The sequence below is a fragment of the Oncorhynchus mykiss genome, chromosome 10 (assembly GCF_057628025.1).
Source record: "Oncorhynchus mykiss isolate SJ-2025 chromosome 10, ASM5762802v1, whole genome shotgun sequence".
NCBI lineage: Eukaryota > Metazoa > Chordata > Actinopteri > Salmoniformes > Salmonidae > Oncorhynchus > Oncorhynchus mykiss.
Window position 1 is genome coordinate 72,105,841 of NC_143031.1, and position 27,859 is coordinate 72,133,699.

Consider the following 27,859-nt stretch of genomic DNA (forward strand, 5'->3'; position numbering starts at 1 on the left):
TTTCATTCTTCCCCTCTAATCAGGAACTGATTTAGAACTGTGACACCAGGTGGGTGCAATCCATCATCAGATATAACAGAAAACCAGTAGCAGTCTGGTCCTTGTAGTGTAAGATTTGAATAACCCTGCTGTAATTGTCTCCCTAGGCAGACGGGTTGCCTTCCACATTAACGATGTTTCCGTGCTGTTGTTGTAGGTAAGGTAACGATCCCTTTGGGTCATCCTGTGGCCTCATTCTGACACAATAGCTAAACAAAAGGGATTGGTCATCAGTATAAATGAAATATTGAATGTATCATATATTTATCGTATTTCTGTCTTCTGAACTTGCTTTGTAGTAGAGACAACAGTGTTATTTACAAAGCAGAGGTGTTCACTGGAGAAATGCTGTACGCCGGCACAACGAACAGTATCTATATACATCTCCGTGGCACAATGGATTCAAGCCATCGCATCTGCCTCCCCAAAAGTAGATTCATTGGGGGCCACCGCCGAGGGGCTGTGAGTAACCCATTGCCACAACTTTCCTTCCTTTGACCATCTGTCCATTTGGGTGACAAAATATACATCCATTCACATCATTTTCATTCTTATGACTAGCATATACTAAGCTAACATGTGGAATTGTTTAAGATGATCATACCCAGGATAATTTAGCTATTAGAATTGTAGGACCCCTTTTATACACCCCAAAATATTTGATGAAACATTGAGTTTGGCCTTACTGCTCTTAGCCCATAGAAAACTTCATATATAGATGAACAGATTATCTAAAGGAAGTGTGCTCTGAAGTATCTGTCCTATATCTGAGAGATATAAGAAATATCAGGAAACTATTTATATGTATGATTTTTACATGTATTTAACCCCTTATTTTAGGCACTAAACTATCTTCATATATACTTCCATTCATTTTTTGTAACTGGTTCCCCGCTACCTTTAATCTAGTCTTGTGAAGCTTGCAGGCTTCCTAGAGCAAAACACATGCTTGTGATAGTCTCATCTTTCCATAGAGGGTTCATCATGTTTGTAGGCCAAACTGTTCGGAAGCTACAGACGTTTTTGTGAGAAGACAGATTTTGGGGTCTCGTGGTCTGACAAACACAGCTCTAGCTCTGCCATCTTTCACCCTAGATGCTGAACATCGGTGGATGCGATGGATTGAGACGCAGCCCATGCAAAATCTGATCTCTATCTTAAACTGATGGATTTTGATGGGGATTTTTGTTTATGCTAATTCGATATCTGCAGGGGCGCAGACATAGACACTAGGGGGGTTTAAACTGGTTGGAACAAGGGGAGAGAGTACATCCCAAAAACTGTCAGCCAAGTTCTCCAAAAAGTTGTATTATACCCAGTTGAGAATCAACATTCAGGGCATGTTTTGAGCCCCCTGGGCATGTTTTGAGCCCCAATTAAATAAATTCTAGCTTTATTTCAAGGGAGGGGGGGGTGGGTTCCTGTTTTGTATGTTATTTTGGCATTAGTACGTGTCACATCATACACTGCTCAAAAAAATAAAGGGAACACTAAAATAACATCCTAGATCTGAATGAATGAAGTATTCTATTAAATACTTTTTCTTTACATAGTTGAATGTGCTGACAACAAAATCACACAAAAATTATCAATGGAAATCAAATTTATCAACCCATGGAGGTCTGGATTTGGGGTCACACTCAAAATTAATGTGGAAAACCACACTACAGGCTGATCCAACTTTGATGTAATGTCCTTAAAACAAGTCAAAGTGAGGCTCAGTAGGGTGTGTGGCCTCCACGTGCCTGTATGACCTCCCTACAATGCCTGGGCATGCTCCTGATGAGGTGGCGGATGGTCTCCTGAGGGATCTCCTCCCAGACCTGGACTAAAGCATCCGCCAACTCCTGGACAGTCTGTGGTGCAACGTGGCGTTAGTGGATGGAGCGAGACATGATGTCGCAGATGTGCTCATTTGGATTCGGGTCTGGGGAACGGGTGGACCAGTCCATAGCATCAATGCCTTCCTCTTGCAGGAACTGCTGACACACTCCAGCCACATGAGGTCTAGCATTGTCTTGCATTAGGAGGAACCCAGGGCCAACCGCACCAGCATACGGTCTCACAAGATGTCTGAGGATTTCATCATCGGTACCTAATGGCAGTCAGGCTACCTGTGACGAGCACATGGAGGGCTGTGCGGCCCCCCAAAGAAATGCCACCCCACACCATGACTGACCCACCGCCAAACCGGTCATGCTGGAGGATGTTGCAGGCAGCAGAACGTTCTCCACTGCGTCTCCAGACTCTGTCACGTATGTCACATGTGCTCAGTGTGAACCTGCTTTCATCTGTGAAGAGCACAGGGCACCAGTGGCGAATTTGCCAATCTTGGTGTTCTCTGGCAAATGCCAAACGTCCTGCACAGTGTTGGGCTGTAAGCCCAACTCCCACCTGTGGACGTCGGGCCCTCATACCACCCTCATGGAGTCTGTTTCTGACCGTTTGAGCAGACACATGCACATTTTTGGCCTGCTGGAGGGCAGGGCTCTGGCAGTGCTCCTCCTGCTCCTCCTTGCACAAAGGCGGAGGTAGTGGTCCTGCTGCTGGGTTGTTGCCCTCATACGGCCTCCTCCAAGTCTCCTGATGTACTGGCCTGTACTAGCGCCTCCATGCTAGGTTTGCTGACAGACACAGCAAACCTTCTTGCCACAGCTCGCATTGATGTGCCATCCTGGATGAGCTGCACTACCTGAGCCACTTGTGTGGGTTGTAGACTCCGTCTCATGCTACCACTAGAGTGAAAGCACCGCCAGCATTCAAAAGTGACCAAAACATCAGCCAGGAAGCATAGGAGCTGAGAAGTGGTCTGTGGTCACCACCTGCAGAACCACTCCTTTATTGGGGGTGTCTTGCTAATTGCCTATAATTTCCACCTGTTGTGAAATTTATTGTCAATCAGTGTTGCTTCCTAAGTGGACAGTTTGATTTCACAGAAGTGTGATTGACTTGGAGTTACATTGTGTTGTTTAAGTGTTCCCTTTATTTTTTTGAGCAGTGTAGTTAGCAAAAATAAAATAAAAAATTATTGAGGTAATAAAGCCTCCATACTTAAATGTCCTATTTTTTGCTTTCTTGACTAAGGCAGCTCCAAAATGCAGGTGTTTCAGCCTAGCTCAGTGCTTTCTGTGGTGGTGGGGCAGCCAGCGGAAAATACAGAGCATAGGGGTTGGTTATGTTCTCTAGTTGCGCTGTGAGTGGCTAGTGGTAGTGGTAGAACTCGAAAATTCAAGCCTATTGAGTGCTGCCATAGAGTTACATTAGAAGTGCCTATCCAAGAAGGCTCAAAGTCTTTGGCCACAGATAAAATTACGTGAAATCACATTATCTACAGTAGCTGATCATCACAATCACAACCTCTTTCTAGAGGTATGACCTGAAGATCACTGAGGTCATCATGATTCAACCTTGTTTTTTTCCCCAAGTTCCCAGTTGTCTTGAAAGCACAGTAAATCCAGAGAATGCCAGACTTTGACAACGTTTGATGACAAAATTTGCCCACGAAGGACCGCCGCGCAACCTTTCTGTTCAAATGAGCACAGCACAACAAGAGTCCCAAAAAATTATTGTATGCTGCTCCATACATGATGTAATATGCCAGAGAGAGGTGTATACTGTAGCTAAGAAAGTAATACTAAGTGTATGTTGTGTAGTAAGCTGTTAGAAGCCCATGTGCCTCACTTTAATAATTTGGTCTCTTTTGCCCTCTTAATTTCACCTACTGTTCTGACTTGGTGGTGCACATTAGCTGCTAATCTGTTTCAGAGAAATGTATTCATCAAATATTGTAAAAGCTTTCATTGTATGCTTATATGCACCCTTTATTTATCTTACTGTTCTGACTTGGTGTACAGGGAGAACACTGTAAGAACGGCCCATGTTCTGAATTCTGCCGCTGTACATTTCAAAAGTGCTGAACAAAAAGTTATTGACTAGATCCATCCTAGCTCACTCATTGTCTTAATCGAAATGATCTGATTGCCTCTTATTTGCTTGTAGTCAGTCCCCTTATGCCATAGTTTGCACACCTCAATTGTCAGTAGGAACCACATTAATTTAAGCAAGTCAGCCATATCAGCTATGTTTTTTTAAAGGCAGCAAATGATGCTGAATGAACGGATTCACTGCCATACAAGGCTCCGTTGATAGCCAGGTGTAGCAGTGGCAAGGTGTGGGGACTCTGCTCCTGGGACAGCTTTATGTAGGCCCTAAAGGTTTGTGGGCACTGTTCATCACCGTTATAGTGCAATGAATGTATTGTTTAGTGTTGTTTTGTGTAGTGGCTTTGCTGGCATGCATCCCCCAAATTTCCTTTGGGTATGCCCCACCGATCACCACAATCCATCTGTGTGTGGAAGTATATGTGGAGTAGGACTGTCCCCCAAAACTGTTGATAGACCGAGAGTCGTCTGTTCCAATCAATTGTTTGGAATTTTAAAACGTGCTTTTCCCATATACAGTGCCATCGGAAAGTATTCAGACCAGTTAGATTTTTCCACATTTTGTCAGATTACAGCCTTATTCTAAAATGGATTAAATGTTAAAAAATTCACAGCAATCTACACACAATACCCCATAATGTCAAAGTGAAAACAGGTTTGGACATTTTTACAAAAAAACACATTCCTTAATTACATAACTATTCAGACCCTTTTCTATGATACTCGAAATTGAGCTCAAGTGCATCCTGTTTCCATTGATCATCCCTGAGATGTCTACAACTTGAATGGAGTCCACCTTTTGGTAAATTCAATTGATTGGACATGATTTGGAAAGGCACACACCTGTCTATGTAGGGTCCCACAGTTGACTGTGCATGTCAGTGCAAAAACCAAGCCATGAGGTCGAAGGAATTGTCCGTAGAGCTCCGAGGCAGGAATATATTGAGGCGCAGATCTGGGAATGTGTACCAAAACATTTCTGCAGCATTGGAGGTCCCCAGGAACACAGTGGCCTCCATCATTCATAAATCAAATCACATCAATTTTTTGTTGTCACATGCGCCGAATACAACAGGTTTCTGCTGATCACTGCTTCTCGCCAAGAGCTGCCTGACCACATAGTTTAACTCCTAAGCAGCTGGACCCCAGGATTTACCACAGTTACATCCGATCCAACCCACAAGATCTACCACGAGCCCCCTATACTCTCTGTTCCTGAACCACTATATGTGAGTCCCTGACTTTTTGGGATGTGCACTACACAAGCCAGATGCCCCGAACAGGACTCCTTTCCCAAACACAAAGTTCCGATCCCCACCTTATCCCATCACTCCTCCACAATGGAATCACGATGCCTCCAACTTCAGGGGAAACCCGCTCCTCCAGCACCTGCAGTCAACCACGTACCTCCACTAAGAGCACCTGCTCTTCAGCGCCCTATGGACAACCTCGCCACTACACCAAGAGCTCTCGTTCTCCAGCTCGTTTACCCGACCATGGGACAGAAAATGTTTGTTCCAACACTCACAACTCTGGGCCTCCCATCCTATTCTACCCCTCTCTCGCTGGCTTTGTATTCATGTTAGCTGATAAAATTGCTGTACAATATGATCTTGTTGACATCTGATGCACATTCAAATGTCATAAAATATCAACACTGTCCTCTGCCATGCCCTGATTTTATTACTGCGGATGATATCTGGAAATGTGCATTACTGAGACATGTTTAGGAAAGACTGTTCTGAACACTGATAAACTTTCTGGATATAACCTTTTTCTGCAAGACAGATCTTCCAGTGGTGGTGGAGTGGCAATCTTTACCAAAGAACACCTTCAGTGCTCGGTTGTCTTACAATTGGTTTTGCTGGTTTTCAGCATTAAGCTTTCAAATAGCTCTTTGTTGATTGTTGCTGGTTGTTATTTTCCACCATCAGCACTGGCCTGTAACCTACTTGCCCTAAGCTCTCTCCTGGGCCCTATGAATTTGTCCTGATAGGTGACCTAAACAGGGACATGATTAAATCATCGGCCCAAGTCTTAAAACAATGGGACTCCTTAAATCTCTCTCAGATCATTACTAACCCCAAACACCCAGAAAAGGCTCCTCTCCTTGATGTTATCCTCACAAATAATCCTGATAGGTATTGTAGTGGAAATTCTACTCAGGGACACTCGAAGTCAATATTAAATGAATAATCCTTCATTACCAGCGCACTGGAGATGTTCCAACCAACTCAATGCACCAAGTACAATGGTCGATTAGGAGCTCTCTCTTCTGGGCAGTCCCGTTATCCCTTATTGGTTACAGACATGTTACATAGTTGATAGAGTTGGTTCTGGCATGTGTCTGGCACAGTCTCCTATCTTAACTGAAAGAACATATTCTGGGTGTTCTGCCAGATGGGGAACCAATGATTATTTATGACACTAAGACAAGATGAACATTTTCAAGGCTGTCTCTTTACATTATAAAAATGTCCATCACAGTATCATACTGGTGTTTTCTGTAATAACCTTAGTGATCACTGTTTCACGGCTGCTCAGTTAAATGAGTTGTCCGGACTTGTCATCGACGCTTGGAAGGCAGCCACAGTGCTTCCTTTCTTTAAAGTGGGAGCTCATGCTGATCCTAACTGTTATTAAAAGTGTTGGAAACACTTGTAGTATTCTCTCTGGTATGGAATCTGGTTTCCGCTCAGGTTATGGATGTGTCATTGATTACCAACTCTGAGGGTTTAGAGCTTGAGGTAGTCACCTCATACAAGTACTTGGGTGTATGGTTAGACAGTACGCTGTCCTTCTCTCAGCACATATCCAAGCTGCAGGCTAAGGTTAAATCTAGACTCGGTTTCCTCTATCGTAATCTCTTCTTTCACCCCAGCTGCCAAACTAACCCTGATTCCGATGACCATCCTACCCATGCTAGATTACGGAGACATAATTTATAGATTGTTAGGTAAGGGTGTTCTCAAGCCGCTAGATATTCTTTACCATTCGGCCATCAGATTTCCACCAATGCTCCTTATAGGACAAGTCACTGCACTCTAAACTCCTCTGTAAACTGGAAATCTCTGTATACCCGGCGCAAGGCCCACTGGTTGATGGTTATTTATAAAAGCCTCTTAGACCTCACTCCCTCTGAGATACCTACTGCAACCCTCATCCTCCACATACTACCCATTCCCTTACAATAAAATCTTTAAAACTATGTTGAAGGTGTGGTCTGTACCTAGTGAACAAAGTATTAAACCCCCTGTACTCTTCCAAATGCCGAATTAAAGCTACATTCTGGAATTTAACAAACCTCCAGACGAGCTTCAATGCCATTCAAAACACCCCTTCTGTGGCCTCCAACTGCTCTTAAATGCTAGTAAAACTAAATGCATGCTCTTCAACCGATCGCTAACCGCCTTCCCGACTAGCATCACTACTCTGGACGGTTCTGACTTAGAATATGTGGACTACTATAAATACTTAGGTGTCTGGCTAGACTGTAAACTCTCCTTCCAGACTCATATTAAGCATCTCCAATCCAAAATGAAATCTAGAACCGGCTTCCTATTTCGCAACAAAGCCTCCTTCACTCATGCTGCCAAACATACCCTTATAAAACTGACTATCCTACCGATCCTTGACTTCAGCGACATCATTTACAAAATAGCCTCCAACACTCTACTCAGCAAACTGGATGCAGTCTATCACAGTGCCATCCGTTTTTGTCACCAAAGCCCCATATACTACCCACCACTGCAACCTGTACACTCTCGTTGGCTGGTCCTCGGTACATATTCGTTGCCAAACCCATTGGCTCCAGGTTATCTATAAGTCTTTGCTAGGTAAAGCTCCCCCTTATCTCAGCTCACTGGTCACCATAGCAACACCCACCTGTAGCACCCGCTCCAGCAGGAATATTTCACTGGTCCTCCCCAAAGCCAACACCTCTTTTGGCCTCCTTTCCTTCCAGTTCTCTGCTGGAACAAATTGCAAAAAGCACTGAAGTTGGAGTCTTATATCTCCCTCACTAACTTTAAGCATCAGCTGTCAGAGCAGCTTACCGATCGCTGCAGCTGTACACAGCCCATCGGTAAATTGCCCATCCAACCAACTACCTACCTCATCCCCATATTTGTTTTTGTTTTTCTGCTCTTTTGCACACCAGTATTTCTACTTGCACATCCTCATTTGCACATCTATCACTCCAGTGTTAATTGCTAAATTCTAATTACTTTGCCACTATGGCCTATTTATTGCCTTACCTCCTTACTTCATTTGCACACACTGTATACAGATTTTTCTATTGTGTTATTGACTGTACGTTTGTTTATCCCATGTATAACTCTGTGTTCGTTTTGTCGCACTGCTTTGCTATATCTTGGCCAGGTCGCAGGTGTAAATGAGAAATTGTTCTCAACTAACCTACCTGGTTAAATAAATGTGAAATAAAAAAATAAATAAATTGAAAAACAACAAAACAAACAGGCTCAACTTAGTCAACATTGTTAGAAAGTTGTTTGTTTGCTGGGATCAGTCTAACATGTCATCTATCTCTCTGTAGGTGATTGAGCTTGATGTGTTCTGTCCTTCCTCCCTGGGCCATCTGGAGTTTGTGGTGCTGGAATCAGAGCCGTACCTCCCAATCTGCTTCCTCAACAATGACTGGTTCTGCTCTAAAGTAGTGGTGACCACACCAGAGGGAGACACAGTCAACTTCCCCTGTTACCACTGGATCTCAGGCAATGAGCGGCTGATGTTCAGGGAGGCCACTGGTCAGTATGTTGGTATATAGATCATTGTCTAGGTTAAGTTCTGAGTAGACCTGCTGTGCCTACTATACATCAGCTCGCTGAATGTCATTTGTAGTTTATTATGAAATGTGTCAAACGGGCCATTTTTATGGAATAATGGTGGATATACTTTAAATGGTTTAAGATGTTGATCAATAACCCTAAAACATGAAAATAATCACACTTTATGGCATTTTGTTGATAAGGTAAACTGATATTCAATGAGACCTGGCCAGAGGCCATAGAAGAGAGAAAGAAGGAGCTGCAGAGTCGGCAAAAGGTGTACCGGTGAGAGGCTGGTTCTGAGATCTTGAAACTCAATTCCTAAGATGCAGAAACAATTCAAAACAACATCCAAATGCTTTTGAATCAGCACTTTTAGAGAGCAATGAACTAAAGTGGTACAAACACGAAAGTAACAAAATGTGTCACCTACTGTCTTTTTAAACACACTGTTGGGACCAAAGTTATTATAGTAAACTAAAACTGAAACAAAAATTAATCATGAAAAAACTATTTCCTAAACTGAAATAAAATGATTAAGAAATCAGTTTGAAAAACTATACTGAAACTATTATCTTTGCCTCTAAAACAAACTAAAACAAAAAACATCAAATTATGTTCAGTTGTAGTTTGTTTTTCTACTAAACTTTGGGCTAAAATGGAAATGGCTTTTAAAAGTTCTGAATCGGATGGGTCAATTCTGCCAGGAAAATGGCAACGTTTCAAATAGGCAGCTAGTGCACCACTTTTACTAGCTATTAGTAGCTAACACATGTGCAATGACTTCATTTGATGTTTTTTCCCCCCTCTTTCTGTCAGGTAAAGGTACTTTATTCTTCTTACGGTAGTCAGTTTAATAATGTTGACATACTGCTTTACTCATCTCATGTATATACTGCATTCTCTTCTACTGTATTTTAGTCAATGCAACTCCGACATTGCTCGTCCTAATATTTATATATTTCTTAATTCCATTCTTTTACTTTTAGATGTGTGTATTGTTGTGAATTGTTAGATACTACTCTACTGTTGGAGCTAGGAACACAAGCATTTCGCTACACCCGCGATAAACATCTGCTAAATATGTGTATGTGACCAATAAAATGTGGTTTTGACTACTAAGGTTAAATAAAAGCATTGGATTGCTGTTGACATGGGCAAGTCACATTGAGATTGACTTCATAATTTAAATATAACCGAGACTATGACCTGACCCATCACCTTATTTAAAACTGCCCCCCAGTGGCAAGAAGTGAAATCCCCCAAAAACACTCAAACTATAGTCCAACAACACATAAATGTCTTCTAGCCTCCCACGCCTAGGCTACTTTCTGTCCCTTACACAAAAACTAAAACCAAAATAATATAAAAATGAAATAGAAATGTTTTTAATCGAAGGAAAACAGAATCTAAACTAGAAAATCAAGTCTGAAAATGAATTGAACAGGTTATTATTATTTCTTTGTTTAAATATTTTTAAAAAATAAAAAATAACTATAATAGCCTTGTTTGGGACTGAGCCCTATATACGTACAGTTTGATCCCAGCAATATCGAAGCTCTCTTGCACATGTTTAATGTGGAGTGACCCCTCTCACTGTTGAGACTGTTGGTCGATACACAAACATTCCCTTAAACATCTATGTACTTTTTTTTGTTTTTACAATGGTTCCATTGAAACAGATGCTCATGTCTTGCTTACATTCGAGAGGATGTGTTTCCTCAGCTGTCCAGTCAAAAATATTATTTTAACAGTCTAGATGAAAATAAGAAATTACGACATCTTCAAGTAACAATTATGTAAATGTGACTTATCCTCCAATGGAGACTTCTTTATGAGTGCCTAATTGTCCATTTATGTACAGATTTTTGTTTATGCGTACAGAGGTAATGTATTATAGATCACACCTCTACTGTACCATGTTTGACTATGATTGTTTTTAGTGTCTCAACTCAATTTGAGTGGTCCACAATGTATAAAAAAAACGCTAGTGTATAGTTGTAGCATTTGTGGAATGACACATCATTTTTTCTAAACTCTAAACTCTAAACTCCAAAGAAACAAATAACTCTTAAACACAGACACATTCATGTGAAGTCACCTAAGCTACCATTTTGTATGTAATGGTGAACGACAGGCTGTGTATCCCGTCTTGATATATCGTGTCTATTCCCTTCAGTTGGAGTATATATGCTGAGGGTCTACCCGAAATAATGAAAGTTGACAGGGCTTCTGATCTCCCTGCTGAGGTCCGCTTCTCTTTCACCAAGGACTTGATGTTCAAGTTCACAGCAGTCGAAGCGTAAGTTGGAGCACTGGTTTTCAAAATGGTTTTGCTTACTGTAAAACAGTCACATTTTGCTCTTCCCAGAGTACCCCTGAAATATACCCCCTTGTGTGCATTTTACCTGTAGGCCTATGCTCTTGTGAGTCTTCACAAGTACCACCTCAGTATAGGCCAAGTATCCCCAGGGGAACATGGAAACCAGGTTGAGAACCATAAGAGGCAGCACCAGGAAATGAATTAGATATTTATTCATCTCTATTGGCATATCCCCAACACACCTTTAAAAATACTCCCTTTACAGTGAGATGAGATGTGATTGTCCTACACCAGTTCAGGTAATTGTGATATTATGAGATGTTGGGAATGTGGCCATCAGGTTTGTGGTGGAACGTGGATTATAGGAATGATGCCAGTAATAACACCCTCAGGCAAGGTTTTCCTAAATTTATTTGTTTCTAGCCACTCAAATCATGCCTGAAATCGTATCAAATAACAAGCCCATTAACCATTTAGCAGACATTATAACCAAATAGCTGAACTTTTCACCAAATCAAATGCCGATTGACACATAATATTAAGAATATGTGGCCTGTGAATGAGTCGATCACCCTAGGGGGAGGATGTTGAAGAGTAGTGGACCTAGCACAGAGCCCTGGGGGACATCCTGGCATTGTTAGCACCATTCTCTAATCAACTGCACCATCTTTCTCATGTTGAAGTCAAGTTCCTCCTCTATCCTGGCAGATTGTTGTCACTCAAACTAGAAACCCATTCCACCAACAAGAAACAATGGAAGAGCCTAGATGAACTCAGTCACGTTTTCAATGGACACAAGACTGACGTCTATGGTAAGTTGGTCTCAGTCTTTAAAAAAGGCAGCATTCAAATAGCTCACTGGTATCATTAGCATCTCATTATTATTTTGCACAAAGTTTCATTTTACACGTGATCATTTTGTTTTTTTTCTAGAATATGTTGAAAAGAACTGGAAGGAGGATGAGTTTTTTGGGTACCAGCTTCTGAACGGCCTCAACCCCATGATGATCCATCGCTGCTCCAAGCTTCCAGAGAACTTCCCCGTCACAGAAGACATGGTGAAGGCTTCCCTTTTCGGGAAAAACCTTGAAGCAGAAATTCAGGTTTGTAAAAATGGAGTAATGGTTTCTTCCTCAGGAAATTGTGTGTAGTATAGTACAATATGTTGTACATTGTGTCAGTACACTTCCTTTGGCATGGTGGTGTTGTTGGCAACATCTGCCTCCATAACTCATTAATGTCCTAACCTAAACAGAAAGGCAACATCTTCCTGGTTGACTACAAGCGTCTACATGGAGTGACAGCAAACGTGATCCACGGGAAACAGCACTTCTTGGCTGCTCCTCTCTGCTTGCTCTATGTGACCCCAGAAGATAAGCTCATTCCCATCGCAATCCAGGTACATCTCACATAAGAATGAGATCTTTACTTCCTGTAACGACGTTCGTCTGTAGAAGGAGAAGCGGACCAAAAAGCAGCGTGGTGGTTACTCATGTTTCTTTAATGGAAAATGAACGATACATGAAATAACTTAAATCTACAAAAACAACAAACGGAACGTGAAAAACCTATACAGCCTATCCTGTGACAACAAACACAGGGACAGGAACAATCACCCACAAACACACAGTGAAACCCAGGCTACCTAAGTATGATTCTCAATCAGAGACAACCAATGACACCTGCCTCTGATTGAGAACCATACTAGGCCGAAACATAGAAAAGCCCCAAAACATAGAAAAACAAACATAGACTGCCCACCCAACTCACGCCCTGACCATACTAAATAAATACAAAACAACGGAAATCAAGGTCAGAACGTGACACTTCCGAAACCCAAACTAAATCATCTTAACAGAATGTTTGCCACTGGGAGTTCTCTTGAACCAAAAGGAGTCCCATAAATGGACATAAATATTGCCCAGAAATGAACTAATAAACTAACCAGAAAGCAAAAAGCATGAGCAAAAGCATATACTGTTAGCCTAAAACTAAGGATTTGGGGGTTTCATGATTGATGTTATATCCTATGTCTGCATGAACCATACAGGCAACACTCATTTTAAGAAAACAACTATTAAAACTTCCGTATGTCTTTAAATTGTAACAATATACACATTCTCAATTAATGAAGCAAGCCATGATTGTTCTGCTTCCTTTCACAGCTGAAGCAGGAGCCTGGAGAAGACAACCCCATCTTCCTCCCTACTGACTCAGAGTATGACTGGCTCCTGGCCAAGATCTTTGTGCGGAACGCTGACTTCGCGGAACACGAGCTGAACTTTCACTTGCTGAGGACTCACCTGCTGGCTGAGGTGTTTGCCGTGTCGACACTGCGTAACCTACCAATGGTGCATCCCATCTACAAGGTACATACCTACTGCTGTGCACGCAGACACTGAGTATGTTTTCAACTGTTATAACACTACAGTTGTGTGAGTTTTCATTTTCCGATTAACTCAATACTTTTAACATGATTAAGAGAACCTGAAGTATTTGGAAATAAATGTATTCATTGTATGTATTTTTTGTAATTGAAAGAAGCAGCAGGTTGTTTGTAGTACAGTACAATACATAGCAATTTTAGGTGTGAATTTCATGTATGATTGTTCCATCTTTCTCCATAGCTCCTGATCTCTCACTTCCGCTACACTCTGCAGATCAACACTCTAGCTAGACAGGCCCTCATATCAGAGAATGGCCTGTTCACAGAGGTACTGCCTATTCCATTCTTATTGTGTTCTATAATACGTTAATACACGTGGAATGTCACAATGCTAGTGGAAACTGATTCAAAAGCATAAGAGAGCTCTGTGTTCAAAAATAAGCACCCTGCTTTCTGCATGCTTATAAATGCACCGCTGATACAATCCATTTCCACTAGCATTGTTACATTCTCCAAAAATGATTATTCTGGACGTTCCAAAATTAACAGCTAACTTATTTAAAAACTGTTCGGATTAAACAACGTGAAGTACATCTAAAATAAGGCCTTCTAAACACTATACGATTATACAATCGTAACTTTTGTTTCGTTCCCCAGCAAAAATGTCACTCAAACAGAAGGGGGAACTAACAGAGTCACTGAGCAACGACCAAAACAAAACAGGTGGGGTTTTAGGAGGGCTTCTGAAAGACAATCATGGGGGTGTCCACTGAAAGTTGACTAGCAACAACAACTGGAACCTAAAAGACACCCACCATGAGCTCCGACAAAATTTGCCCAAGAAGAGGCAAACAAAAGAAAAACCCACATCAAACTTACAGACAAGAAGCAAACCAAAAAGGTGGAGAAAAACTAAAATCAGACAAAGGAATGTTTTTCTAGAACTCATATAGGGAGCACCACACCTAAAGGTGTTGACCCTCCACATATCTCAAGACATCTGGAGCACTGGGCCGACCATTCTTAAATAGGACCTGCGCCAGCACCGTGAAACACCTTCCCACTAACAAGATGGCAACCAGCACAGGTGTAACACATACTCTACATGCTGATGCCCTACATGCTAACGAGCTATACTGTATGTGCCTTAAGTCCTACCTCAAAACATAAATGGGAAAATCAAAGCCTGTAACACATTTGACACTGAGCTGGTTATCGTTTTGAGATGTACACCTAGCGACACATACCGCGGTAGCGTAAATTGATCATCAGGCTGAACTGTCAGGCGTTGCCTAGCGACACATACCGCGGTAGAGTAAATTGATCATCAGGCTGAACTGTCAGGCGTTGCCTAGCGACACATACCGCGGTAGAGTAAATTGATCATCAGGCTGAACTGTCAGGCGTTGCCTAGCGACACAAACCGCGGTAGAGTAAATTGATCATCAGGCTGAAGTGTCAGGCGTTGTTGTGATACATCTCTGTGAACCTCTCAGCCCTAAACGGGAGGGTTGTTTAGCAACAAAACCGATGCATGCGCAGTTTGAGGGCAAAACAACTGTCAATGCCAAAGGATTATTGGCAACTTTAACTCTATTTTGTCTCCAAATGTTTATTGAAAACATAAATACAATAAGCACTTGTCTCTCAAATATATCGTTACAGTTGTTGGCTAGATAGAGAATTGTATCCATATTAGCATAGCCATATTAGCATAGATGTGATGAGTTAAAACACCTAAAAACAAGACATGGTATCAAGGACAAAATGCAACTAGCTGAAACAAGCCACCTGCGATTCCCCACATGGTAGCTTCTTGTCATTGTTGCTAGCTATCTGACCGTTCAGACTCATAACACACAGTCATCTGCCCCATCTATGCGTGTGCATCATTTTTGTGATATCAGGCAACCTGTCTTTGTCGCTTAAACCACAGAGCTGCCCTGGCGTCTGTCATTAACGAGTTCTGTCATTGATAACCCTGTTTGATATTTAAAACACTGATCGCCATTAGAACCCAACTGCATGTCCAATTATATGACACAAGGAGAGAAGTGAAAGGTTTTTCTCACTGGTTACATAAACCATGTTTCCATCCAACCATCATGAGGCTGAATTACCCAACAGGCTTGATGGAAACAGCACATTTTTGCAATGTAAGAAAAAAACCTGTATAAATAAATAAATAAACTTTAGACAAGGGTGGATATTTTGCTCTGTGAAATAGATTATGTCATGATTAAAAAAAGGTGAACTATCCCTTTAACCCATCTTGAAGAATGCCAGTGTCGGAGGTCCAGGGATGATGGAGTTCCTGAAGAAAGCTGTGGCCTCATTGACCTACAGCTCCCTCTGTATGCCGGAGGACATCACAGCACGTGGTCTGGAGTCAATCCCCAACTTCCTCTACAGGGATGATGGACTCAGGTTGTGGGACATCGTTCACAGGTAGTTTGTGTACAGGTCTCTTGAGTTTTGTGGTGAAAAAAAATCCAAGATCTGTCAATTTGGCTGCACAATTAGATTTGTGCATTATAAGGAGGCTTGTTCATGCAGCTACATTTTTGCTCAGTTTACTAAACTGTAGTCTACTCGTTCCTCCAAAGTAAATCATGCTGCCAGATTATAATGAGGCTTACGGTCTTTTTTGCAAAGATTTGTGCTCTTTTGCACTATGACAATGTAGCCCATAATATCGGTGCTGGGTCATTCCATTAAATGAGTGTCTTTGGTGTACCTTTGATATTTTTTAAGCCTGTTATATTAAAGCTATATTAAATAGACCTCATGGAAAATTCAATAAAACTAATTATATTAATAAAGTGTTGTTAACGTGAAAAAATTCTGCATTTTAACATGTCTCTCTGTGCATCCTCTGTGACTTCTAGGAAGATTTTAACATGTCTCTCTGTGTATCCTCTGTGACTTCTAGGAAGATTTTAACATGTCTCTCTGTGTATCCTCTGTGACTTCTAGGAAGATTTTAACATGTCTCTCTGTGCATCCTCTGTGACTTCTAGGAAGATTTTAACCCACTTAGCCTCCACATTTCCACAACTTTTCACCATTTTAAAGCTTTAGTTATTTTGTTGCTTTGATAAAGTAATTTCTGAAGATTATTATATATTTCACATGATTAGTGATTAATTAAGTTTAAAAAGCTGTACCTAATTTTAAGACCAATCCTGTTAAGTGAACTGAACTCTTTTTAAAATGGTGAACCAATTTTTTGTTAACTATTTTTTTCGTAAAGGAACATTGGACATCTAGTCAAATCATGACAATTTGACTAGATGTCAAAAGCATAACACTTCAACCCAATTACCCATAGACAGACAGGCTGCAAATGTTTTCACAATTATTATTATTTTTAAATGAAGCTGAACATTCCTGGGTCGCACGTCTTTTCAGTTCGCTGCAGCTAGCGACTGCAACAAGCTGCAACAAACACTCAAACAGGACAGTTATATCTCCATCTCATCATACAAAGTCTCAATCATGGACACTTACTGACAGTTGTGACTGCTTTGCATGATGTATTGTTGTCTCTACCATCTTGCCCTTTGTGCTGTCATCTGTGCCTAGTTAATATATATTAAACATGTAATTGCCCCTCCCTGTTGCATAGAACAAGCTTCCATTCCCTGTCACCATGAGATTTATGATTCTTTTATGATTTTTTTATTTAACCTCTGATATATTTTTTTTATTAAGTCTAACATGTGCACTTTATAACAATGTTAAAATAAAAATCACCAAGTTACCCTACTCATAAGGCACCTAACTGGTAGAACAGTCCTGTGTTTTGTCATGGTGTTTTGCTAATACCTGATATTGTCCTGTGGTTTTGTATAGGTTTGTTCACAATGTGATTGGTCACTACTACACCTGTGACTCAGACGTCCAGAAGGACTCTGAACTGAAGAACTGGATCGAGGAGATCTTCTTCCATGGGTTCCTGGCAGAAACCAGCACAGGTTACACTTTTCTCATTTAAAAAACACACTAGCTCTTTCTCAACTCTTAATCACAAGACTACATCAGTGCAATACAAATGTACAGATCTGATTTGTTGATGAATGTTTCTGATAATACGTAATATTCAGAAAATTCCAAGTGATTCCATACAGTATCTACTGTAGGTTTGAAACCAATTGGCATCAGATTTTCATGTGAATATTCTAAAATCTTTTTTCTAATCTTCCCACCAGTGGTGTTTCCACCAAAGGGACTTGTATCCGCAATACAAATCAGTGCATGATGACAAAATGTACTTTTTCACAAACATTTTGTTTTTAAATCTCAAGTTCAATGTGTTTCCATCACATTTTTAACTCTATCGATAGTTTTGTCACAAACTGTTGCGTTAAATAGCAAATGTGCCTACTCTGGTCTTGGCACGTGTGCTCTAGCAAACAGCTGGCAGATACAGTGAGGATGGGGGTAGTCTACATTATGAGATTATTATGGATTTTTATCTGTCAAACGGTAGTCAAGCATCTATCATCATGTCACCAGAATAAACCCCTCGATATTTCTTGGAAAGTAGCATCAAGCTCATCACCGTGCACTTTCACCACCCTGGGAAGTTCATCATAATTGATTTAATCTGTAGCATGTTGCTGAAATGTGTGTGATAAAAATGAGTGGCGGTGTCAGTTCCTGGAAGCATAACCACGGAAAGCGAGGCCAGGCCCGTTGCAGCTCTATAAACTTCCCACAATAACCAAGTGGTAGTGGACCACACACCATATCATTGTGTGACTCCAAGTTTTCTTGGATATGATGGTTATTATATGAATATTTGCACAAAAGATATTTCCACTGCCATTTTTTTGCATAATTAATTTGACCGACACACAAATATCCCACAATGTCGATTGTAATTGTACCGAAACGTCCTGTTTCCATCACAGCTGTTTTTTTATACCGTGTGACTTACATAAAAGCTGTGGATGGAAACATAGTTACACAAACTAATGGGATTTGATGGTTCTTTCAATGGTGGATGGATGACTCTCTTTGTGGATACAAACTGGATGGAGACTGATTATCCTTTGGTTTTTTAAATCGTTAACTGAACACTGTTACAAGCATTCATGAACTGCCATTCTTCCTGTTCTCTTCCAACAATTAACCAAATCTGACCAATCAGAATAGCGCAAAGTAGTTGCAAGGTAGATAATCAATTACCATTCCAATTCACCACACTGTAGGACTAACAACAGTGGCTTAGAAAATAACTATCATACAATAATCTTACATTTCTTCCCCCCGCCCCCAAGAGAAACATCCCCGTTTCTACATTCGATAAGAAAAAAAGAATACTGCTGGAGGTCCATAGATCCATAGACTTCTCACTTCAGTACATAGACTCCCCTGTCAATTAAGAGACTAACTCAGCGGCAACCTGGGTGCTCAGACAAACTTTGCTCCAGTACCGCTGGTTGAGGTGTAGACATCTGGTCTCCTGAGGGGTCAGGTGGGTCAATGTCTAATGGGCTGGGCAAGAGGGGTCCTAACAAGGGGCCTGGTGAGGCACAGGGAGATCCAGGGACGTCTCAGGTAAGTAGTGTTCCCATGTCTCACAGGGCCTTGAGGATCTGAAGGGTAAGGCACCTGACAAGACTGTCAGGGTCAGAGGTCGAGGAGGTGCAGGAAAGTGTTCCACAGGCCCATTCGTTCCAGGTCGGGGTACAGGTGAGGTGTACGGTCTTAAACAATTTTAGTGGATCACTTGGGTCTTGTTAGATTGGTACAGCAGGTACCTGACCCTGTAGATTACACCAGGGTCTTGTTCTATAGATCCAAGGCACTCATCAAAGGGACCTTTGCAGTGATGTGAAAGCTTCTGACGTGCTATTGCAGGGTCTTTAAGCCATACAAGGTCTCCTGGGTTGTAGAGAATGTGCATGACATTTGTCGTAGTTGCGTTTTTGTTGAAAGTGAGCATGTTCTCTGTTCTGTATGGGAGATCCAAAGGGCAGACTGGAACATGTCGGTGAGTTGAGCTGTATAATCTGCTGGCAATCCCGGTGTAGAGATGGACCGCTGCAGTCCAGAGGGGAACAGTAGCTTGGCTGACATCTCCGCTTCTCAACCATGTGTCAGACAGAAGAGGCAGAAATCCGTTGTAGAGGGAGTGCAGGTGTTGTAGGCCAGGGCAAGTTGGTTGAGGCACATGTCACCAGGCTGTTGGGGCAGTGTCTTGGTTGGGAGATCGATGAGTGTCCGATTTTAAATTGTTCCACCATCCCATCACATTGTGGATGATAGGAGCTGGATCTGGTCTTCTTAACTCCCAGCAACTGGCAAAGGACTCAGACGATGTCTGCCTCAAACTGATGTTCTTTGTCAGTGTTCAAGGTCTCTGGTATGTCATGTTCGCTGACAAAGTTCTTGAAGAGACAGTGCTGGTCTTTCATGGCACAGAGGTTGACGTACTTTGAAAATTAATTCTGCACCACAAGCACATAAAGTGCCTTCAGAAAGTATTCATACCCCTTTGCTTATTCCACTTTTTGTTGTGCTACAGCCTGAAATCAAAATGAATGAAATATTATTATTTTCTCACCCATCTAAACACAATACCCCATGATGACAATGTGAAAATGTTTTCAATTTTTTTGTGCAAATTTATTTAAAATGAAATATCTACTTTACATACATATTCATACCCCTGAGTCAATACATGTTAGAATAACCTTTGGCAACAATTACAGATGTGAGTCTTTCTGGGTAAGTCTGTAAGGGCTTTGCACACCTGGATTGTACAATATCTGCCCATTATTCTTTTCCAAATTCTTCAAGCTCGTCAGGCGGCAGGTAGCCTAGTGGTTAGAGCGTTGGTCCAGTAACTGAAAGGTTGCCAGATCAAATCTCTGAGCTGACAAGGTAAGATCTGTTGTTCTGACCCTCAGTAAGACAGTTAACCCACTGTTCCTAGGCTGTCATTGTAAATAATAATGTGTTCTTAACTGACTTGCCTAGTTAAATAAAAAAATTATTGATCATTGCTAGACAATCATTTTCAGGTCTTGCCATAGCAAATTAAAACACTCGGCCACTTAGGAACATTCACAGTCTTCTTTGTAAGCAACTTCAGTGTAGATTTGGCCTTGTGTTTTAGGTTATTGTCCTGCTGAAAGGTAAATTCATCTCCCAGTGTCTGGCAGAAAGCAGACTGAACCAGGTTTTCTTCTAGGATTTTGCATGTGCTTATCTCCATTCTGTAAAAACTCCCCCTTCCTTAACAATTACAAGCATACCCATATCATGATGTAGCCACCACTATGCTTGAAAATATGAAGAGTGGTACTCAGTTTGTGTTGTATTGGATTTGCCCTAAACATAACACTTTGTATTCAGGACAGTATGGCTTTAGTGCCTTATTGCAAGCAGGTCTTATTTTTATTCTGTAAAAGCTTCTTGTACATGGTTAGCAAAAACAACACCTTTCCTCTTTTTGGGCAAGCACAGCACTCACCGCAGAGCAAGATGTGTCTGTGTAAAGGTAGAACGGCTGCGTGAAGTCTGGGAAGACAACTATGGGAGGCTCTGACAAGGAGTGTTTCAGGTAGGAGAATGCGTCTTGGCATGCTTAAGTCCACTAGAATGGAACATTATTTTCAGTCAGCATATTTAGCAGTACAGCATGGTGTGCAAAGCTCTTGATAAACTATATGGTAATATCCACAGAGTCCCAGGAAGGCTCTCACTTCTGTGGATGTGTGAGTAGGCCAGTCCTTCACATTTTGCACATTACTTGGTTCTGGCTGAATTCCATCTTTGGACGTGATGTGCTCTAGGAATAGTACCTGGTCTTGGGTGAGACGACACTTGGCAGGGTTCAGCTTCAGGCCGCTGGCTTGGAATCGGGAGAGGATTTCTTTCAGGTGCTGCAGGTGTTTCCCTCGAAGGAACGGATGTAGATGAGGACATCATCCAAGTAGAAGTTTTTCATCGGAGGCCCCACAGTACATACTTCATTACTCTCTTGAATGTCACTGGAGCATTGGTCAGCTCACCTCATTGGCATACAGCTCACATCCTCTTGTGAATGCTGTCTTTTCTCGATCCTTCTGCTCCACGTGCCAGTACCCATGCTGAAGATCCACTGTTGAGAACCAGTCAGAGCCAGACAGCCCATCCAAGGCATCGTTGACTCGCTGCAGTGGATTAGAATCTTTTGATGGTCTCAATATTTAGCTTTCTGTAATCCAAACAGAAACGCCAGGATCTGTCCTTGTTGGGGTCAGAACTACTGGTGCAGCCTAAAGAATGTAGCTTCCTCCGATTACAACTGTCTTCAAGAGTTTGTCAACTTGGTTCTGTATTTCCTGCCTTTGGTCTGTTGTCACACGGTAGGCACAATGTTTGACAGGCATGGCATTGCCAGTGCGGACACAATGTTTTATTAGGCCTGTTTGACCTTGGCCTTCTGAACTCTTGCAGAAGACGTCTGTGTACTTCTTGAGAAGCGATTTCAGTGACTCATCTTGAGCGGACGACAAGTTAGTCTCAATCAATCAAATGTATTTATAAAGCCATTTTGACATCAGCACATCACTATACAGAAACGCAGCCTAAAATCCCAAACAGCAAGCAATGCAGATGTAGAGGCATGGTGGCTAGGAAAAATTCCCTAGAAATGCAGTGACCTAGGGAAAAAAACAAGAGAGGAACCCGGTTCTGAGGGGTGGCCAGTCTTCTTCTGGCTGTGCTGGGTGATTATAAGAGTGCATGGCCATTTAAGGCCAGATTGTTCTTCAAGATGTTCAAAGATGACCGGCAGGGTCAAATAATAATCACAGTGATTGTAGAGGGTGCAACCGCTCAATACCTCAGGAGTAAATATAAGTTGGTTTTTCATAGCCGAGCATTCAGAGGTCAAGACAGCAGGTGAGGAAGGAGAGAGAGAGAGAGAGAGTGAGAACAGTTTTCAACAAGCAATTGAGTTGCGAGACTCTGCTGTAGAGCTCATCACTCCCCCTAACTGGGAGGGTGCCAGAGACAATTACTCGATGCTGACACATCTTTCTAGAGAATTTACATGCTGAAGCTATGTTGCGCTTGGTGACCTCTGATTGTTTCATCCTAACATCGTTGGTACCAATGTGGATAACAATATCCCCATACTCTCTATGCTCACCAGTTTTAGACTTAGCCAGCACCCTCTTTCAGTTAGCCTTTACATCTGTCGCCCTGCTCCCTGGTAAACAGTGTATGATCGCTGGATGATGATTTTTAAGTCTAATATTGCGGGTAATGGCATCGCAAATGACTAGGGTTTTCAATTTGTCAGAGCCTAACAATTGCATCTGAAGCTGGGCTTGCAACACGGTTATCCTCACCATAAGGCGATAGATCTCCTGTATATTATGAGTACAGCGACTGCAGTTAGATGTTACTACTTAGCTTTTTCGGCTGGTGGAGGTCCTGTAGAACCATGTCCAGATAAAGCATCCAGGGTGAAAAAGTTGAATGAAAAAAATAAGACGTTGTTAAATGTGTTAAATGCAGATTTGGATTAAACGATTGTTAAAGTAAAACTGAAAAGTTTGGCAGGGAGCCAAGTAGCAACAAACAGCACAGCAGCATGGAGAGAAGTCATCTATCTTCATAGAGGGTGCAGCAACATCCAGGGAAGGTGATGTGGTACAGCATGTCTTCCACAACTGATATCCAGTAGGGCATGTTGCTGTTGCAGGAAACCAAGCCTAGTATCACTGAATGGTGGGCCCCTCTGACAACTTGAAACTCATGCTTGAGATGTTCTTTCCCTAGGGGAAATGTATACTGACAAAGTCCAGGGAATGTCCAAACATTGTTGAAACATTGTCCATTGACAGAGCAAGCAAATGCAAAGGATGTCTTCATGGGGCGCTTTTTCAGAGCTGGATGTGAAGTTCTGAAATCCTCACTGATGATGGAAATGGTCGATCATGTGTCAAGAAGAGCAGACACTTCAATTCCCTCAAAGATGGCAAGTATGTTAGCTGAAACACCCTCTGTGGAAGCCATCTTGTCACTTTCGTTTTTGAATCGTGGGGTGTCAACAGGGAGCTCTGGTGCACTGGCTGAAGTTAGCTCCTTAACAAACATCCAGTGATCGTTTCCCTGCTGTGTGGAACCAGACACGTTAGACTGCCTAATGTCTGTCAGGGGACTGGAAGTGTACACTATGCCTGTAATGAGGGCTCACATATCCCTCTATCCTTGGAGGTGGACTCGGGCTGTTGTGTCATCTGTCCCTTGCATTAGACTGGTGCCTGTAGTCTGGGTAGTGAACTCTTGGTGGGTAGTCTAGAGAGTAGTAGTGACAGCTTCCACCATCAGAGCTCCAATCATGTTGGCCTTGGCAGTACTCTGGAGAGGCAATAAATTACAGACAGTGACACTCTGGGCCATGGCATTCAGGTGAGTAGTAGGCTCATGATGGATGTTGAGTTTGATGGTCTGGTGAGAAGCCGAGTGCTCTTCTGGCAGCATCATTGGATGGGGTGGAGGTCCTGTCGGCCCAGAAGCCAAAACACTGTGTGAGGTTCTGGTTTTCCACCTGTAGCTGGTGTACTTCACTCTTCAGGCTATTCACAGTGAGAGTCAGCATGAAGGAGCTTCTCATCTGTGTCATTAGAACGAAACATAGCAACCTAGTCTGGGGTCTGTGCCACTGGCGGGTATGCAGCATGTAGTTGGAGAGCTGCACAAGTTCTTTCAAAGAAACTTGCGACGAGCTGGGCATCACCGATGTCCTCCGCTCCATGAATCTTCGCCTGCAAGGCTGGGTCCAATCCGGCCGCAGTGGTGAAACTTCACCCCTTCCTGTGCCTTGTGGTCATAGTCTGGGAAGTCCTCCAGAACCAACGAGTGATGTCAGCAATGTACACATCCAAGCTCTCACCAGGCTTCCTAGGGAAAGCATTCACATGTGTCTGAAAGAGAGTGCTTGGGGCCAAGGGCTTCCTTGAGTTTGGTCTTGACAACAGAGTAGGTCTTCTGAACCATTAGCGAAAGGCTGTCCCAGTATAGGAGTGCTGAATCAGCTAGGTGCGTGGGAAATACTGAGGCTATTTCAGGCCCAACTCCATATCTGGCAGATTGTACATTGCCTGCACAGCCACTTCAAAGCGACAAGACCAGCAAGCAAACAACCCAAGTGCCATCTCCCTGAAAAGCTGGTGGTAGTTAGATATTTTTTGTAGCCCCCCATGAGAAGTGATGGGGGCTACAAAGTCAATAGCATTGTCCAAAGGTCCAGCTTGATTAACATTGTCTAATGGTCCAGCTAGTTTAGCATTAGCTAGAGGTTCAGGGCTACTGTTATTCAGAGATTCTGTTTCAGACACTTTCCAAGAAAGTAGCAAAACGTTGGCAGATAAGCTTAAACATTTTTGCAAAGGTGACAAAAACTGCAGTAATCCTCTAAATCTCTCAGAAAAAGATAGTAGCTAGCTCTTACCAGCTGTCCAGATGAGTCCTTCATCCTTGTGCTAGCTGGTGAAAGTATCTACAATGTCCATGGAAAAATACTTTTGTCCACAATTCATAGATTTCTGATTGACTCATTCATTGACAATGAAGCAAAGCGAGCAGTGTACAACGATATCGTGTGACTAGTTTTTGCAGCTGTCTGCGTTCGGCACTACAGGGAGAGTGAGGGAGAGAGGGCAAACTCCACCAAATTAGTTTCAATGTATGGAATCACTTGGGAATTTCTGGATTTTAGGTCAACTTCCCTTTCATGGTTAACATTCCAAAACTATATCCCGGATAATTAGCAAAATGTCAATACAGTGTCAGAATGAAGTGGTTTACTGTACCTTCTCCATGCAGGAATCCCTCAGTCTTTCAGTTCAGTGACAGAGCTGGTCAAGTTTATCACCATGGTGATCTTCACAGTGTCTGTCCAACATGCTGCAGTCAACAATGGACAGGTGATGAAACCAATTGTATCATTTTAGTTTGCCATGTTTCTGATGTATTATATTGGAAAAGCAAAGTAGTTTGATCTATTTTGCCATTGTCATTCCAGTTTGATTTTGGGGGTTGGATGCCCAACTTCCCCAACGCTCTGCAACAACCACCTCCCACCACTAAGGGGCAGTGTACTGAGAGCACCATGCTGAAGACCTTCCCTGACATCAATACCACCGTTAATGGCATGGCAGCGGTGTACCTTCTGAGCAGGCAGTCCACTGACTATGTGAGTATATGAGAGAAGCTGTATTAAAGTATATTCTATGACTTTAAAACATTTCATGACAATCCCAATCGAATCGTTTCCTTAGTAGTCATAATTAAAATATACTCAGTGGTTCATGAAACAACAGTTTCCATGTTATTTAAAATTTCCTCCTTAGGTCGCTCTTGGAAATGGCTATCAGGATCACTTCAGTGAGAAGACCCCTCTGGAACTGATTCACGAAACTCAAAATGTGCTGAAGAAATACAACTTTGAAATCCAAGGCAGGAATGTCTCTTTGCCCTTGCCATACACCTACCTGAATCCCAACAATGTGGAGAACAGTGTGGCCCTGTAAAATGAGTCGGTCGTATTTATTATGCCCCAAATGGAAGAAATGCACAGATACAGGGAGAGACAACCTGGACTTGTCCAATAAGAACCACTTGTTTTCATTTTCCATTGAAGCATGTTTTACAGCCTTTTTCTACGGTGTGCCCTAATAAATGCAACCTAGGTAATTGACTTTGGTTCAATTGTTAGATAAATGTTGCACTTGAACTAGAACTTGAACTGAAACAAAAATATTATAAATAATATTGTACTTAACCCTTCTATTATGTTAGAAAGGGCTATACACGTTTGATGTTCTGATCCAATTTGGAAATGACATTAAGTACAGTTTCCCTTATCAAAATGTGGCTGTGAATGGGACTTTTCCCAGAACTTTTCTTCTAAAAACAATGTAGCTGTCCTTCCCTTCACATTTCTCACTGTCAATCAAGAATGATAATTCTTCAGGTTTTACCGGTGAAACATCCATGCAGTATCTGCATACCAACCATTTCATCTCAATCAGTTTGATCTTCTTGAGTTATACAGGGTTTCAAACTATCCTACAGTGTTGTATTTAATGATGTACATTGTGTGAATTGTGGAGCAGATACTGTTAACAAGTTTGCCTAGTGGACCTATTAAGTTTTGGCCACATGAGAGAAAAATGCACTGGTGTTTTTGTCTTACAGTAATGCAATACTATGCTATTATAGTCGGTTCATTATGTGATCTTGCAGACATTGATTCAGCTTTGATCCATCTTTATTAAACAGCACCATTCGCCAGAGTAGCCTGTTCTCTAAGAGCAGAGCAAGGACTGTAGTAAAGTAGAGAATAAACACATGCACAGAATGTGATGAGCAGAAGCTTCAGGATCTTTAGTCCGGAGAATAAAAGTTCAGGGAAAAGTCAGATTGTCAGCAACTCTGTTTTATTTAACCTGTACTCCACTTCAAATAAACGTTGCTCTGTGCAGGAAGCAGCTTGTTTCTAGGACACACCGTTCAAGAGTTATAAAGGTCAAAGTGCGGGTCAAATTTACCCAGAGCATTGTAGATGTCTCGTTTTTTGTTGTTGTACTGGGCTGTATTTTTACAAGTTCATTACCCCTACCTAGACAAGTAGATGAAGGGTCAAAGGGCAACAAATATTTTTGATGATTTCAATCAAAATATTCCGGTCAACTTAAGTTTAAACTTATGTTTTTTGGGTAGCCTAGTGGTTAGACCATTGGGCCAGTAACCGAAAGGTTGCTGGATCGAATCCCCAAGCTGACAAGGTAAACATCTGTCGTTCTGCCCCTGAACACTGTCATTGTAAATAAGAATTTCTTCTTAATGGACTTACCTAGTTAAATAAAGATTTAAAATAACTTCTGACTTCTGTATCATCATCATATACTTTGGTCTAGTGTGGCACAATCAGTAGAGTGAACCTTAAAATAGCCATCAACTCCAATCCCCTAGGGTCATGGCTATCCAATTAGGATCAGAGACGGAAGTGGGAGCGAGAGACACCACTCGCTGTTTTTTTCTGGATCAATGAAAGTCAATGAACTAAGTAGACCAGACTCAGCTGTTATTGCATTGGTGTCCAAGTTAAGTAGACCTGAACTGACAAAAATAAATAAAGGAAACAGCCTAAGTGAACTGTCTTCATTTACAGTGCATTCGAAAGGTATTTTGTTACGTTACAGCCTTATTCTTAAATGATGTAATAATTTTTTCCCTCATTAATCTACATACCCCATAATGACAAAGTAAAAACTTTTGCAAATGTATAAAAAAAACACAACTGAAATATCATATTTACATAAGTATTCAGACCCTTTACTCTGTACTTTGTTGAAGCACTTTTGGCAGC

General features: G+C 41.8%; 1 protein-coding gene across 1 annotated transcript; it reads left to right on the forward strand.

The window, feature by feature from the left end:
- Window positions 1-314: 314 nt before the first annotated feature.
- On the forward strand, window positions 315-27,635 carry LOC118941428 (hydroperoxide isomerase ALOXE3). The gene is made up of 14 exons (XM_036954043.2): window positions 315-501; window positions 8,536-8,746; window positions 8,971-9,052; window positions 10,947-11,069; window positions 11,799-11,902; window positions 12,024-12,193; window positions 12,346-12,489; window positions 13,256-13,459; window positions 13,718-13,804; window positions 15,755-15,924; window positions 17,332-17,453; window positions 25,312-25,412; window positions 25,511-25,681; window positions 25,839-27,635. Exons 1-14 carry the CDS (start codon window positions 385-387, stop codon window positions 26,016-26,018), a joined length of 1,986 nt encoding a protein of 661 aa, XP_036809938.2. The 5' UTR covers window positions 315-384; the 3' UTR covers window positions 26,019-27,635.
- The last annotated feature ends 224 nt before the right edge of the window (window positions 27,636-27,859 follow it).

Coding starts and splice junctions, on each gene's coding strand:
- LOC118941428 (XM_036954043.2), top strand. CDS start 385: ATGCTGTACGCCGGCACAACGAACAGTATCTATATACATCTCCGTGGC. Junction 17,454..25,311: donor CCTGGCAGAAACCAGCACAG/GTTACACTTTTC, acceptor TTCTCCATGCAG/GAATCCCTCAGTCTTTCAGT. Junction 25,682..25,838: donor GCAGGCAGTCCACTGACTAT/GTGAGTATATGA, acceptor TTTCCTCCTTAG/GTCGCTCTTGGAAATGGCTA.